At 32.7% G+C, this 17,671-nt stretch overlaps 1 protein-coding gene across 4 annotated transcripts in view; it reads right to left on the bottom strand.

Moving 5' to 3' along the window:
• Positions 1 to 17,671, bottom strand: part of LOC126889912 (protein yellow) — a 138,803-nt gene that overhangs the window by 74,802 nt on the left and 46,330 nt on the right. Inside the window, exon 1 of one of the 4 annotated variants that reach the window (XM_050658636.1) lies at positions 13,851 to 13,871. The exons of 2 other annotated variants lie outside the window; for them this stretch is intronic. Coding sequence is in view for 1 of the 2 variants with exons in the window: in XM_050658633.1 (XP_050514590.1) it covers positions 13,661 to 13,663 (3 nt within the window). In the remaining variant the exon portion in view is untranslated. Of the gene's footprint in view, positions 1 to 13,660; positions 13,872 to 17,671 lie in introns of those variants that run through there. One more of the 4 variants, XM_050658633.1, reaches the window with a different exon arrangement.

Here is a 17,671-nt window from a genome sequence, read left to right as displayed (position 1 = left end):
CGGTATGCATGTATGTTCATCGTATTGTTCATAATGCGAATAAATCCAATTTTCCAAATTTTTGTTACATATTTTTTGTATCTCATAGTGTCTAAGCATATACCCGAACATAATATACAGGGTGTAACAAAAATACAGATCATAAATTAAATCACCTATTCTAGGACCAAAAATAGTTCTAATGAACCTAACTTACCTTAGTACAAATATGCATATAAAAAAAGTTACAGCCCTTTGAAGTTACAAAATGAAAATCGATTTTTTCCAATATATCGAGAACTATTAGATTTTTTATTGAAAATTTACATGTGGCATTTACAGTGAAATTTGTGCACCCCATAAAAATGTTATGGGGGTTTTATTCCCTTAAACCCATCCAAACTTTTGTGTACGTTCCAATTAAATTATTACTGTGATACTGTTAGTTAAATTCAATATTTTTAAAACTTTTTTGGTTCATAGTATTTTTTCGACAAGGCAGTTTTTATCGAGTTGCGGCTTCTTTTCTAATATGTTTACGTAGAGATTTTATGGGGGTTTTGTTCCTTTAAACCTCCCAAATGGTTGTGTACGTTCCAATTAAACTATTACTGCGATACCATTAGTTAAACAAAGTGTTTTTAAAACTTTTTTCTTCTTTGTATTTTTTCGATAAGGCACTTTTATTTAGATGTGACTTCTTTTTTAATATGGTTCAAAATATACCTAAAAATGTAAATCATAAATAAATTTTCCTATTACTATCAAGTCTCCATAATCGTACTTAGCCATATCCAGATGAACATAACATATATGTGGCCATATACAAATGTGTGGTGGATTTGACAAATAATATGCAAAATATCTCGACAAATACTGACTTTTCAAAAAAGTACCAAGAGACAAAAAAGTTTTTAAAGCATTGTGTTTAACTAATGGTACTACAATTATAATCAAATTGAAACGTACACAAAAGTTTGGGGGGTTTAAAAGAACACCCGATACAATTTTTATCGGGTGTCTAAATTTCACTATAATTTTTTCTTAAGATACTACTCCCCTAAGAATGCCACATGTTCATTTTCAATAAAAAATCTCCAATAGTTTTCGATATATTGGAAAAAATCGATTTTCATTTTGTAACTTCAAAGGGCTGTAACTTTTTTTATGTGCACATTTGTACTAAGGTAAGTTAGGTTCAATCGAACTATTTTTGGTCCCAGCATATGTGATTAAATTTATGACCTGTATTTTTGTAACACCCTGTATTATTCCATAAAACGACAATCAAACTGCAAGACGCAAGAGTCTCGCAGGCTTAGTCTTGTTCTTGCTCAAGTCTTGCACGGTCAGTCTTGGTCTTGGTCTTGCTAAAATAAGGCGGTCTTGGTCTTGGTCTTGGTCTTGGTCTTGCTAAAACGCAAGAACAAGACCAAGACTGCAAGACCAAGACCGATTTTGGGCAACACTAAACAGAACAGATAAGAGAATCGTGCTATTACCATGTTATTACACTTAGAAATCTGACGCAGGTTGGTCAAAATGACAGTGACTATTTCTCTATGTTCACTAATCAGTTCTTTAGTTATAATATGTTCGATTTCTTGTTAGAGATAAACAATTTTAGTAGTTCCAATATGACACAAAATCGAGGCATGGGATAAACAAGTTTATTTGAAAAAGTGTATTTTTTTGTTCTTCTTAATTAATAAAAAAACTAAATTATGGGATATACAAAAAAATGTTTTTAACAAAATTAATGTATATCGAAGCCGTCTATAATTTAAAATTATTGAAGTTATACTCCTTTACCGGCGATAGAGGGTGAATTTTTATATGTTAAAACCTATCAGCCCAGCGCATGCGCATTGTAACTTTGTTCTGATTGGATGTTCAAATGACATGTCAAAAATTATCCGATATGGCAGCTGTAGGACAGAGGACAGCTGTGGTTTGGAGGTAAAGGTAAAGGTAAACAAATGTATAATATATTAGTTTTATTGTTGTGAGGACAGAAACAAAAAAGTTTATAATATTGTAGTGACTTTTAAATAGTTTTTAAAGGCAACAGGTACGTAATAATTGTTAATGTATCATGGATATAAACCTACCTATTTGATCTGCCAAAATACATAGTATGTAATACTTTTATTTATACACTGTGTCCGTAAAGTATGGAACAAATTCTTTTTTAGCTAAACAGAGCATTTTAAAACATAATCCTGAAGTACGTCGATTTTTGATTTTAATTTACCGTATTTTAAAATAATATTCTAATATACAGGGTGAATTACTTTCGAGTAATGACAGTCACCGTCATTTTTTTTAAATGGAACACCCCCATTTTGTCTCAATTTTCGGATTACTCTAGCTGAGCAGATTCCAAAAATGTATTACATGTTGATTGAAATTGTACAGGGTGGACAAAAATACAATAGTTTTGTGTGTACTCATAATATTAAATTTTAATTAATTTTTGATATTAAATTAAAATATTAAATTAAACAATATCAAAAATTAATTAAATCAAAAACTAATTAAAATATCAAAAATACAATAAGTATTTTTGATAATATTGTTAATTTAACTAACGCGTTACTTTATGAACACACACAAAGCTATTGTATTTTTGTCCACCCTGTACCAATTTGAATCAACATGTGATACATTTTTGGAATCAGCTCAGCTAGAGTAATCCGAAAATTGAAACAAAATGGGGGTGTTCCATTTAAAAAAAATGACGGTGACGTCATTACTCAAAAGTAATTCACCCTGTATATTAGAATATTATATTAAAATACGGTAAATTAAAATCAAAAATCGACGTGTTTCAGGATTATTTCTTAAAATGCTCTGTTTAGCTAAAAAAGAATTTGTTCCATACTTTACGGACACAGTGTATAATTTGATTACCATCAAAATTTCTATCAATATTCACCTAATATATTGTTTTCTTACTCTATGTTTTGTTGTATTTTTTCAATTCTAAATCATTTCAATTCAAAATTAAAATAATTTGATCAATTTTCAAAATATCAAAATATCACAAGTTTAATCCGTTTAGTTAGTCGATCTTCGTAAATAATGAAACATAGTGTCTGTGGCTAAGCGTTGAAGGCGAATAAATTCCAATACCAACCGTGCTTATCAGCGCTGGTTCGAGTCCCAATAGAAACTTTTTTTTTGTTTTTTTTTTAATACATTTTATGATTGTAAGTATATTTATTATATAATTGTATTTTCAGAAAACGTATTTAGTTAAAAATTTTTTCGACAATTAATGTTCAGACATCATTTGTGGCTTGTTTAATGTGTTTGTGTGTGTTTTATTCTTTTATTATTTTAATTTTTGGCAGTGTTCTAATAAAAATGTTTGAGAAGTAGTATCTAAGTATAAATTAGTTTAATATTTAAACAAAATATAAATAAAAAGTATATTAATTTCGTTTAAATCATATAATAGAAGTATAACTTCTTACGTGCGTACAAAGTACACACACACATTCTTTTTTTTGATTATACAGGGTGAGTCAGAAAGACGGTACCAACCAAAGTTTTGTTTTTTTTTAATGGAACACCATTAAATTATTTTTGAATATATTTTTTAAAAATATTAAGAATTTAGATAAGGTATTATAGGCCTAAAGTTAACAATTTTCGAAATATTTACACTTTTATTGAGAAATACGGTAATATTAAAAGGGCTGTGGAGTAGGCTTTCATGGCAATAAAAATTTAAATGACATGTCAAAGTTTTTTTAGTATACTCTTATTAAAAAAAATTAACCTATAGCCATAAAATATGCAGTGTGATCACTATTTGCAAATACAAAATTTTCTTATTTTTTTTTTTAATAGGACAACCTGTATTATTAGTATTGCCTTTTGTAGTAAATATTACAACTTTTCTTTTGGTATAAGGTTGTATGTACCTAGCATGTTTCGTTTTGTTGATATTTAAAAAAAACTATAGATACAACGTTTTTGCGGATTTTTTATTAAAAAAATTTTTTTGCAAAAAAAATTATTATAATCTGGTTTTAGAAACATACATCAAAATAACAAATATGAACATAAAAACGTAATTAAAGATTAAAATAAATCGTATACTAGTACAATTCAATTGAATTTAATATCTTAAAATTATTTTACAAAAAATATTTTACCATACTAATGAATGCATAAATTAGTTATTAAATTGTAGAAAAATTTCTAAGGTATATTTTAAAATTGGTTGTTTAATTTAATAATTAATTTATCCATATTAATTACTTATTAGTATGGTAAAAGGTTGTTAGTAACATAATTTTAAAGTTATTAAATTCAATTAAGTTGCACTTGCATACGCTTTTATTCTTTAATTACGTTTTTATTTTCATCTTTAATATTTTAGTGTATGTTTCTAAAATCAGATTATAATTTTTTTTTCAAAATAATTTAATTAGTATTATCGCGCATATAAAATATCCGCGAAACGTAAAATCTATAGTTCTTTTTTAAATATTTACAAAACAAACATGCTATGTACATACAACCAGTGCTGTTTTTGTGACGGTACGCGCCGGTACGCCGTACCGGCACCTTTTGGTACAAGAAAACAAAAAAAAAAACAACAAATATTTTGTAACTTTAGGTGAGCCATTATGCGATTGAAGCGATGTAAAACTTACAACTTTGTATTTAACGCGAGACAGGTGGGATCACGATCGGTAGAATTCTATTTGCTGACGTCACAAAACGAATTTTACAATGCGAGAATCGACGGTTGCTAGGCAACATAGCAAAATAGAATTCTACTCATCGTGTTCCCACCACTGTACTTTCTTCTACCCTCTCCGCCCCCGCGGCCGGCAATATTGCACTATCCAAGGTCGTGTGTTGTTTTGTTTTCCATATTTCACTCAGTTCAGTGACCGCGGTCAAAGTGACAGGTACTTGCCTTGCCACTGTCCTATTTGTGCGCCCTAATCTGCTACCCTCTTCCGCTCATTTAGTATGAAAGTGTTGTGTTGCTTCAAAAATGCAGAAGATTACTAATTATTTTAACCAGATCAAAAAACGAAAACTAGATGAACAATTTCAAAAATGCTTAACATTGCCAGTGATATTGGACCAAACGCTTTCACTAGTGTCTAGTCCAAAGAAGGTGATAAACATTGGCCAGACTGTTGGACTTTTGAACAAAAGAGTGAACATTGTAGAAAAAACGATTGGCTTATTGTACAAAACAAAAAGTTAGGTCACAGTATAAAGAGGGATACTAGAACCACTCTCCGAAAAATTGGAAGTAAAATCTTCGGTCGAGCTTGGCGACCGCGCAATGTTGGCAGTCGCTTTTGCCCCACTCTCGCATTGCTAGTCGCATAGAAATGTACGGATTTTAACAGGGAAAACCCGCATCCACCACTGGTGAACTACCAATTGCGTACTGCCGGTATTACTTCTTGAGATCAAAGCGCCGACAGAGGAGTGGTTTTACTGTGGAACCTCTATATACTGTGGTTAGGCTGTGACGTTTGCAGAAAAGTTGGCTCTCTGGGTGTAGAAAAAAAAAATGGTATAAAAATGGTCAAGCAGTGGACTGAATGTGATGTCTGTAGAGAGTCGAGCTCAGCAACACACTTCACTAAGAAAAAAGATATTTGATCACAAAGTTAGTGCTTCTCATGAAGCTGCTGTTAAGATATGGGCAGAATTTTACATTCACGGAACGCTTGTGCTAATATAATTACTCACATAAGTTCAGAAATGAAGAAACAAGTTGTACAGGAAATTGTAGAAGGGACTGATAAATTTGCGCTTATTATTGATGAGTCAACAACATTAAGTAAAAAATCAACATTTATTTTGTACCTTAAAGTGTGCCTAAAAAAGTTAAATATGGAGTCACCTGTGAACTTGTTTTTAGACCTTGTGGAACTGGAAAATGTGACGTCTCGTGGAATTTTTAATGCTGTTATGAGATGCCCTGAAGGGCACAAAATAGATGAAAACGTTTTAAAAAGTAGACTTTTGCTTTGGCATCTGATGGAGCAGCAGTGATGCTTGAAGGGAAGTCTGGGGTTGGTATACTGTTTCCATCTATTGTTATTTGGCATTGCCGTAATCATAGACTTGAGTTGTGTGTGAGTGACGTGGTAAAGAAAATGGCAAGTATAAACTGGACCAAGGGATTTATAGACAAACTATACGTACTGTATCACGCCTCGCCCAAGAACAGTCGGAAGCTGCACGATGAGCTTGGTGTACAACTGTTAAAAATCGGTAGTTTTGAACACGCGGTGGGTCGCATCAAGTTTTCGCACAGTTTCGGACGTTTGGGAAAATTATGAGGTCTTAGCCAACCATTTTGCAGCAGCCAAAGTAGACCAGACGCGTGATCCTTTGGAAAGATCCAAATACGAAGGCCTACACAGAAAGCTGACATTAAGGTGTTTCTTTTTTAATTAGGGACTGATGTGCGATGCACTGCAAGAACTATCTGATGTTAGTGAGTGAGGAGTTACAACATCGAGACCTTGACCTATTTCAAGCTAACAAGAAACTTCAGATTTTGATGAACACGTTTGTTTCTCGAAAAGGCAGTCCTGGAATGTTTTATGCTCAAGCTGAGAGAGCTGTCAACAACAGAATTTTTTTGAGAATTGAACTGTATGTGAAATCTAAAGAAGACCCCATCAATGCTGTTTTATGACCACCTTGCTCAATCAATCGAAAAGAAGATGCTCAGTGGAGACGATGCAGTGTTGGCCAATTGTGCCCGCATAGTTGACAAAAGCGCTTGGCCCAAAAACATAAAGACAATACTTTTGGGAAAGAGATATTGAAGCGCTCGCAGTTCGTCTACAAGTGAACAAACGAGAGGCAATTAAATCCTTCAGAGAATATGTTTTTGACAATTGTAGAAATTTGGGGGAAAATTTTGAGAACAATAGCTACCCAGAAAATTTGCTACGTTTGACAACAGCTTTAAAGAAAATACCAATATCTTCCAGTGAGTGTGAAAGGGGATTTTCCCAAATGAACCTGATAATTACTGATGGCAGAGCTTCCCTACTCACAAAAACTGTTTCTTCCTTAATGTTTGTGAAGTTAAACGGCCCACTTCTTACTTGATTTGAACCCTCGAAGTACGTGAATTCGTGGTTGCTTCGGGGACGGCACTCAGCATTGGACACAAACAGCAAGGAAAGAGGCAGAGAAGATACTTACGACAAAAACTTCTCCAAACTTTGGACAGTTCTATAAACTGTAAGTTATCAAATTTATTGCTTTCTTTCTTGTAAAATGTAGCTATGATCTAAAAACTTACACTGATTAATTTGTTACTGAATACTAACTAATTTGTTACTTTTGAACTGTTATTTGGAAAATTATGCAATAAAACATGTAAACTAAGATTTTATGCGTTTTTTATAATATGCCCTTGAAATATGTACAGGACTAAATTTCTACAGTAGGCCAGTTAATTAGCAAATACAGTTTTTTCCAGTAAAAGCAGACATACCTGTCAAGAAACCACAAGTTTTATAGGAGTAAAAAATTTTCAAGTTTTCTGAGAAACATAATCTTTGTACTGTTATTTTATCAATGATGTAGCCAAGTAGAGACGGTCTTAGATTTTCTATAGTATTCAGGTCAAATTATACACAAATTCTTAAATTTTTTCCTTGCTCCCAAATAGCTTTAAAACGCCCTTTTTGAAGCTGAATTTACAAAGTTTTCCCGGGGCCTGACCCCCCTTCTGAATACCCCCAGGCTCCTGGAACATTGCGTACCGGAACCTATATTGTTACAAAAACAGCACTGCATACAACCTTATATTACACCAAAAGAAAGGTTGTACTATTTACTACAAAATGCAATACTAATATACAGGGTGTTCCATTTAAAAAATGAGAAAATTTTGAATTTGCAAATATTGATCACACTGTATATTTTATGTCTATAAATAAAAGGTATTAAATTATTTAACAATGACACTATATTATAAAAACTTTGACCGACCGTTTAAATTTTTATTACCTTGGAAACATAATCTACAGCCCTATAAATATTACCATTTTTCTCAAAAAAAATTAAATATTTCGAAAATTGTTAACTTTAGGCCTATAAGATTGAAAATGATTTAATAGATTATAGGGTGTTCTATTTAAAAAAATCCAACTTTGGTTCGTACCGTCGTTCTGACTTACCCTGTATAATCGAAAATAATTTTAAATTATAGACGGATTTGATATACATTAGTTTTTTTAAAAACATTTTTTGTATATCCCATAATTTAGCCGTAATAAAAGAAAACCAGAGGTTTGGCGCACCCTGTATACACTCTCTGATGATTTATAATGAGAGTGAAACTAGTAAGGGTGTTCATGGCACTCTCTGAACGAACTGGAATATATACATCTCTTGATTTCGTTCTACGGCGAATTTTTCTGTATTTGATTTTGTTTTTTTTAAATATACCATTGCATTTATCTACATAAAACTACCTAGAAAAACATTAAGGAACCATATTTACGAAAAAATAGGTAAAACTGCCCACAAATGGTGTGAGTGGCGAAATTTGAAAAATGGTTTCTTGGACACTATGGATTCTAAAGAACTCTACCAAACGTCATTATGAAGACAAAGAATATAATTTTTTCTGTGAGTTAATGCCTATATCTATACCACGTGTTAAAAAAAGTTATGGTAGTACACAGTTTTTTCATGTTTAGGGTTCCATTGACCATGAAATAATAAAATTACTTTAACCTTGTGGTTCCTGTCTAAAGTAAGTACATTAACCTTCGGATGAAAAAGGGGGTCAATTTTGACCCCAACGTATGTTTTTCTATAATAAATTCAGTAATATTTCCAATTTTTAACTCATTATTTTTTTTATATGACTTTAATATCATTCAAATACCCTCATATTTTGTATTAAAAAAATTTCACATATTTTACGAATAAAAATATTTTCTGAATTTGGGGTCAAAGACGATCCCGCTTTGTCTTCCATGTTCCAATTTTATATTAAGTAAATACCGTGTATCAGGTGGAATTTCGAGTCATTTGGCACTGCGTGCATAATCTATTTTTGTATAAAAAAATAAATATGAAGACTACGACAAAGGAAAATATTTTCGAATGAGGCTCTTTCTTCAAGATTTGGCCCCTAAGCTAGTTACACTACACACTTTATACAATCCTGACCGCGTCGAGGTTTACATAAACACATTCAAACAGCCATAGACATGGTAATAACAGAATTTTCAGCAGATTCTGCAGATGCAGAGCCAACTGAAAATCTCAGGAAACGTGGACGATGTAAAATGTGCAGTCGATAATAATCGGACAGAAAATTCACATCAAAATGCGATGAATGCAAACAATTTGACTCCAAGGAACATTCCAATATTTAAAAAAAATGTTTGTTATACCTGTGGCGACGTAAATTAGTCTATATTTTCAAATGTCTTTAGTTCTAACTTCAGAATGATGTTTCCTGTTATTGTTTTTTAAATTAAAAATGTGTTTGACTAATGTTTATGAATCATATATTGAGACAATGCCAACATTAAAATAATTTAAATACATTATTTTATTTCTTAAGAGTACATTCTTTCACAGTTTTTGCTGTAAATTTTTAAGAACCGCTTGGATTGACCTGGCATACGCATAGCTAACATGTCAAAAAAAAGTGATATGGTGCCGATGTGTGCTTTTGCCGTATGGTGCCGATGTGTTCTGGACATCGAAGTAAAAAGCGAAACTAAACAAAAATATCGGAGAGGACCACAAAAAATCAAATGGTGGTTGCTGAAAGATGAGAAAGAAGGTCTATTCAGGAGAAGAATAGTAGAAAAAATATGTTGGAACATGAAAGGAAGCCCTAATACAATTTGGAGAAAAATGGCCAGTAGTATTAGAGAGACTGCTATGGAAATACTTGGGAAAACGTCAGGAAAAAAGTTTGAGGATAAAGAGACTTGGTGGTGGTCAAACGAAGTACAAGGAAAAATAAAAGAGAAGAGAAAATTATATAAAAAGTGGCAAGAAACCAGATCCGACACAGATCTTCAAAACTATATGGTGGCGAAAAAGGAAGCGAAAGTAGCAGTAGCAAAAGCCAAAGCAGAAGCGTATTCACACCTATATGATCAACTTGATACCAGGGAAGGCGAAACGAAGATATATAAAATAGCCAAACAGAGAGCAAGGAAAGCAAAAGATTTTAATCAGATTAGATGTATCCGAGATGAAAATAATAAAATACTAGTTCACGAAAGGGAAGTCAAAAAGAGATGGAGAAAGTACTTTGACAGCTTATTAAATGAAGAATTTGACAGACAGCCTGTAGAGGCAACGGAGACAGTAGCAGCAATGGTCACCAAAATAACCAACGAGGAAGTGGCTCAAGCGCTTCAAAAAATAAAGAAAGGAAAAGCGGTAGGACCAGATGATATTCCTGGGGAAGTATGGAGAGCATTGGGAGAGACAGGAACAAGGTGGCTAGCAGGTCTATTTAATAGAATTATGGAAGTCGGACAAATGCCAGACGAATGGAGAAGCAGTATACTGGTACCTGTTTACAAAAACAAGGGAGATATACAACAATGTACAAACTACAGGGCTATAAAACTGCTTAGCCACACCATGAAAATATGGGAAAGAGTAATTGACAGACGGATACGTGAAGAGACCGAAATATCCGAGAATCAATTTGGCTTTATGCAGGGTAGATCAACAACAGATGCAATTTTCATTATAAGGCAGTTGATGGAAAAATACAGGAGTAAAGAAACAAACGCCCATATGGTATTCATTGATCTTGAGAAAGCATATGATAGAGTTCCTCGAGAGATTCTGTGGTGGGCACTCGATAAGAAAGGAGTCCCTGGTGAATATGTAAAGATTGTGAGGGATATGTATGAGGGAGTAACGACTAGTGTTAGGACAGGTGTGGGAGAGACTGATAAATTTCATGTGAAAGTAGGATTGCACCAAGGCTCTGTGCTTAGTCCTTATTTATTCTCATTAGTTTTGGACCAGATAACAGCGAAACTACAGGGTAACATTCCATGGTGCTTAATGTATGCTGATGATGTCGTGTTAGTAGGAAATAGTGAAAGAGACTTAGAACAAAAACTGGAACAGTGGAGACAAGCTCTGGAGGAAAAAGGTTTAAAACTTAGTAGGACAAAAACAGAGTATTTGGAATGTTCATTTAAAGATGGAGCTACTACAAATAAAATGGTATCTTTGGATGGTGAAATGATTGTGAAAAGCAATAGTTTTAAGTACCTAGGATCGGTATTACAGAGTAATGGAGAAATAGATGGAGATGCATGCAGTAGAATTAGGGCTGGATGGATGAAGTGGAAAGAAGCGAGTGGTGTGTTGTGTGACAGAAAAATTCCAATGAAGCTGAAGGGAAAATTCTATAAAACAGCCATAAGACCGGCTATGATGTACGGAACTGAATGTTGGGCAGTGAAAAAGAAAGAGGAACAACGAATGCATGTGGCGGAAATGAGAATGCTTAGATGGATGAGTGGAGTGACAAAGAAGGATAAAATTAGAAATGAGTATATTAGGGGAACTCTAGGTGTGGCACCAATTGATGCCAAAATGAGAGAGCATAGGTTAAGATGGTTCGGTCATGTTCAACGTCGAGACGTTAATCACCCAATACGAAGAATAGCTGAAGTGCAGATTCCTGGAAGGAGTAGGAGAGGAAGACCAAAGAAGACCTGGGGGGAGGCGATAAGGCAGGACATGTTGGTAAAGGGGATTAACATTGATATGACCCAAAACAGAATTGTGTGGAGAAATGCAATTAGGGAAGCCGACCCCGCATAGGGATAAGGCAAAGAGAATGATGATGATGATGGTGCCGATGTGTGCTTTTGTCCTGGGGGTGAGTTACAGCCCATCTCGGCAGTGAAAAAATATATGTCCAAGATAAGTCTCGAAATGGATAAACCGACTAATTTTAAGCAAATTTTGTTCTATAAAGTTTATTCACCAAATCAATATTTTCGAGTTATTTGCAAGTGAATATGTTCATTTTTTGGACGGTTTTTCACAAATAACTCAAAACGTAAGCATTTTGTCAAAAAAAAATATTCTTAGCAAAACTATAGCCTATAAAAAAGTGAAAAAAAACGGTGTATTCATTAGGTCTCTATACCTAGCAAAAGCAGAGTTATAGCTAATGAAAAATAGGTTCATATTCAAAAATCCCAAATAGAATAATTCAATGTGAAATATCCAAAAAATGAAGCATTCCTGGGGAAAACACATTACAACTTTTTTTTATAAAAAAAATTGTAGCATCAAATGTAAGAAAGTTACGCTCAAAATAAAGTTGGTCCCTTTTGTTTTGGCAAAAAAAATCAGGAAGATCACCCCCCAATTAGCAATTTAAATGAAATTAATCGTTAGCGCTTCAGAAGTTACTTTATTTATGTTGTGTTTATATATGATCTGTAAGTTTCATCGATTCAAAGTGCTTATTTTGAAAAAATTTGGTTTTAAAATAAAATTTTTAAAAATTTTAATTTTGAAAAAATGCTTTTTTTCAAAAAAATTTAAAAATTGTTAGAGATACCAAAAATCTTAAACAATAAAAAAAGTCGGCTTTACTTTTCTGAATATTTTGTACTTTTATTTTTGTGTAAGACAAAAATTGGTTAAGATTCGGTGTTTCTCAATTTGCATACACTCGATAAGTGATAAGTGACTCGTTCAAGCCCTTTTAACTAGAGCTCTTTAAAAAATAAGGGCATTGAACCGATGAAACTTACAGATCATATGATCAATACAAACGCGAGTAAAAAACTTGAGAAGTGGTAACAATTAAGTTTATTTGAAATGCTAATTAGGGGGTGATTTTCCCGATTTCTTATCAAAAAAAGGGACCAACTTTATTTTGAGCGTAACTTGTTTACTCTTGATGCTAAACATTTTTTTTTAAACAATAATAAGCATTTTTTGAACACTTTAAAAAGGTTTAAACAAGTTTTCCCCAAAAAAGAGCTTCGTTTTTTGGTTATGTCACGTTAAAATATTCGATTTGGAATTTGACGAGTATGAACCTATTTTTCATTAGCTATAACTCTGCTTCTACTAGATACAGTGACTTAATATATACACCGTGTTTTTCACTTTTTTACGTGCTATATTTTTGATAAAAATTTTTTTTTTCGACCAAATATTTACTTTTGAGTTATTTGCGAAACACCGTCTGAAAACGTGGTTATTTTGTAGAAAAATTAACATATTCACTCGCAAATAACTCGAAAAGTATTAACTTGGTGAAAAAACTTTATAGAGCAAAAGTTGCTTAGAATTAGTCATTTTATCCATTTCCGGACTTACTTCGAACATATATGTTTCACCCTCAAAAGGGGGTGAAACTCACCCCTAGGGCAAAAGCACACATCGGCACAATATCACTTTTTTCTTTGATTTGTTAGCTATGTGTATGCCAAATTTCATGTCAATCCAAGCGGTTCTTTAAAATTTAGAGGTTTTGCAATATTTTACCTTTAAAGAACGTACTTACTATAAAACAACTTAATTTTTTTTGTTAATTGTAATTTTTAACAGGGGGTCATTTTTGACCCCAGTTGGCTATCGGAAGGTTAATCAAGAGCATTATATTAGGAGAATATTAGGTAATATACATTACCATTATTTTATTCTGCTATAAATTTCACTGAAGTATCACTGAAAACCATCTCACTCAATATTTTGTGTCAATATAGTTCGTGTGTATATAAATAGTTAACAAATTTGCTTGGGAAATACATAAATTTAATTTAAGATGGGAGAAATCTCATTCATGAATGGTAGGGATTTAAATCAAATAAATGGCTTACGTTACGTATTAGTAGTTTCCGTTTTCGTGAATTTTACTAGTAGCCTTTTTATTTATATTTTTGATCAATAAAATTTCCGAATCTGTATAATTTGAATAATCCTACGTAATAGTCAATTATTATTAGTCCAGGGGTCAGAGAAGAAAACTCAATTGAAGCTCTAAAAATCATACGAGCCCGCTAAATTTGACTGGAAATGTCAATTTTGGGACTCCAAACAAGATGCAAAAACAATCGGTACGTCGCGCGCCGCGCCGTTTCAAAAATGCTTCAAACAAGAAATACAGGGTGTTTGCTAAAGAATGGGCCATAGCTTAACCTCAGATTCCTGAGGTTAAAATAGGTAGATTTAAGCTAACTTACCTTAGTACAAAAATTGATAATAACCGAAATACAGGGTGTCAAAGTTAAACTTTTATTTTATTTATTCTTGAATATTTTCTGACAGGCACTTGACAACAACACGAAATTTACTAAGTAGTGCTGGTACTGTATACTCTACTAAATTATGTTAAACAAACGTTTCTGGCTACTACCAGAGGCGTACGACGGGGGAACGTGAATGATTGACCCTTCCCAAATTCTACGTCACTAGAGAAATTGCTATTTTATTGCAATTTTTTTATTCTCCAATACTTTCTATGTAAATAACATACATTCGTAACGATAAAGCCATTACTTTTCGAGATATTTGAAGCTAAAAACGAAGGAGCATAATACATTAATCAAAATAAGTGTGCCTTTTCATTTTTAACTTCAAATATCTCTAAAACTAATGACTTTATCGTTACGAATGAAGAGCATATTATTTGAATAGAAAGTATTGGAGAATCTAAAAATTATCCTAAAATAGCAGTTTCATCAGTGGCGTCGAATTTGGGAAGGGCCAATCATTCTCTTTCCCCTGTCGTACGTCTCTGGTAGTAGCCAGAAACGATTATTTAACATAATTTAGTAGGGTGTAGAGTGCCTACACTTTCTCCCAAGTATGACATGGATATGTCAAATTATTTTAAAGTATTCTTTTTATAAATAATTTATTCTTTATTTAAAACTTTAAGAATTACATATGTGTGCCCGGTACTATAAAACTATTTGACATATCCTTATGACACTTGGCAGAAAGTGCAAGTACTGTACATCCTACTAAATTATGTTAAATAATCGTTTCTGGCTACTACCAAAGGAGTACAACAGGGGAAAGTGAATGGTTGACCCTTCCCAAATTGTACGCCACTAATGAAACTGCTATTTTGGGATTATTTTTAGATTCTCCAATACTTTCTGTGCAAATAATATTCTCCTCATTTGTAACGATAAAGTCATTAGTTTTCAAGACATTTAAAGTTAAAAATGAAATGGCACACTTATTTTGATTAATATATTATGCTCCTTCGTTTTAGCTTCAAATATCTCGAAAACTAATGGCTTTACCGTTACGAATTAAGAGGATATTATTTACATAGGAAGTATTGGAGAATCAAAAAATTACACAAAATAGCAATTCCGCCAGTGGCGTAGAATTTAAGAAAAGTCAACCATTCACGTTCCCCCGTCGTACGCCTCTGGTAGTAGCCAGAAACGTTTGTTTAAGATAATTTAGTAGGGTATAGAGTACCAGCACCACTTACTAAATTTCGTGTTGTTGTCAAATGCCTGTCAGGAAATATTCAAAAATAAATAAAACAAAAGTTTAACTTTGACACCCTGTATTTCGGTTATTAACAATTTTTGTACTAAGGTAAGTTAGCTTAACCCATTAACGCCTAAGTTTTTTTTTTATTTAAAAATCTTTACTTTTAGGGTTAATTCGATGAAAATGTTAATAATTTAATCCAAAAAAACAAGTTTTTCGGTTTCCTGTCTTTTTTTAAAAAAATTATATGGTGTTACCATATGGTAACGCTGGGCGCTTAAGGAATTTTTAGGATCGTTGAAACCAAAATTTTTAATTTTTTTAAAATATTTATTTGAGAATATTTTCATCGTCTGGTGTGGTATCCTATAAAACAATTAACACACAAACCAACGTTGCATTTTTTACACATTGTTAGTCCAGATGTTGTACATCTGGTACTGTTGTACATTGATGTAACAAATGGTCGAAGATCTGGCAAGTTCTGTCTATGTAGACTAGGTCTTCCTGTATATAAGGGACGACTTCCATATCTTGCGAGAAGAACTTGGGCCAATTCTCTCCTAAACGATTACAAGGATATATTTTTTTTATTTTTTTTTATATAAATGCCATGAATTATGGACTGCAACATCCAACAACCATGTTACAATTTGCCAGTACCATTTTTTACTGCAAATTGCTACTCGGTAGGTTGAAACACCTTGACCCAACCAGTCGGTACCTACCATACTTTGTTGTATTCAGCAATATAGTGAGGGCGACTTACTTGAATGTGGCCTTTTTCTTCATGAGAAAATATTTTTACCGTGCCCAACGCTGAACCATCACAACTCGTAGATGCTATTGTAACAACAGAGCTATCTTCCATCGCACCAGTAACACTATCGCTTGTGCTAACAAAAATCCACGACTGAACAAAAATAAGATAATGACTCCGTAAGCGCCCACCGCAACCATATGGTAACGGCGTACTTTGACTATTCCTACCGAATTCGCTACATTTAATTGTTGATAAAATACAACAATTTATAATAAGTTGGGGTATAATAAACTTATTTTTTTGTAAATATTCAAATATAGTTGCTAGAAGACTATCAAAAATGGCTTACGCAAATCGGACGTCCATCTTTTTCTATAAATTTAAACCACACTGTCATAGGATTATCTCTCGACGGTTGAGAAAAGGCTAAAATACGAATCCGTTACGTTTTATAGGTGCCTGAAGTATTCGTAGAAACGATAGTTCTCAAAATATGTGGCTGACTAATTCCATGGGCATACCGCAGAATTTTTAAAAATCATGTGTTTTACGTTACCATATGGTAACGCTGGGCGCTAATGGGTTAAATCTATCTATTTTAACCTCAGGAATCTAAGGTTAAGCTATGGCCCATTCTTTACCAAACACCCTGTATAGCTGAAATAACTTCGAACAATAATGTTAATTAGAACTTTTTTGTATAGAATGAAATAAAAAAAATTGTAAACATGTGGACGACGACCATGGATGTCGTGCCACATGTCATATGCATCTGTATATGTATAGTTACACGGTTATTAGACATTTACTACGGTTGTCTTGTCCGACGGTGGTGGAGAGACTTAAATTTTTGACTTTTCGTCACAAAAATACACAATCCCATTTTTAAATGATTTTCGATCATTGAATGTGTATTATTGTGTGTGTATATGTATTATTTGTGTTATCATTTATCTTATATATATCCTAGTTTACTTTAAATTCTTGTATTTGTAATTTTATTGTTGTTTCCCGTAAAAACTTATTTTGAATTATTCATGAAGTTATTTACTATACATTGTTATATAATTTTTATAGGAAAAATTTAGAAAATTAATTTATGTCAAAGACCACGAGATCATAGATTTTCTTCACCCTGTATATGGCCAAAAATTTTAAATAGTATTAGTTAGTCATAAACAGTGTTTCGTGGAAAGTGAAAATCGTTCAGTATTAATGATTCTATGAACGGACTTATATAATTAATACATTCGATTAGAAAGTACATGTATTCGCTTTTTTAAAGTGAACAATAGGACGTTTATAAATGCTTCTTAGAAGGAAAGACGGTAAACACAGTTGTTGAGTTTTAGAATATCGGTTTTTTATAGCATGTAGAACCAGTGCCGTATTTCCCATTACGCAAATTACGCCTAGGCGTAA

This window comes from Diabrotica virgifera, chromosome 8 (assembly GCF_917563875.1).
Source record: "Diabrotica virgifera virgifera chromosome 8, PGI_DIABVI_V3a".
Taxonomy (NCBI): Eukaryota; Metazoa; Arthropoda; class Insecta; order Coleoptera; family Chrysomelidae; genus Diabrotica; species Diabrotica virgifera.
Note: the sequence above shows the minus strand (reverse complement) of the source record. Positions and strands in the feature narration are given on the sequence as shown.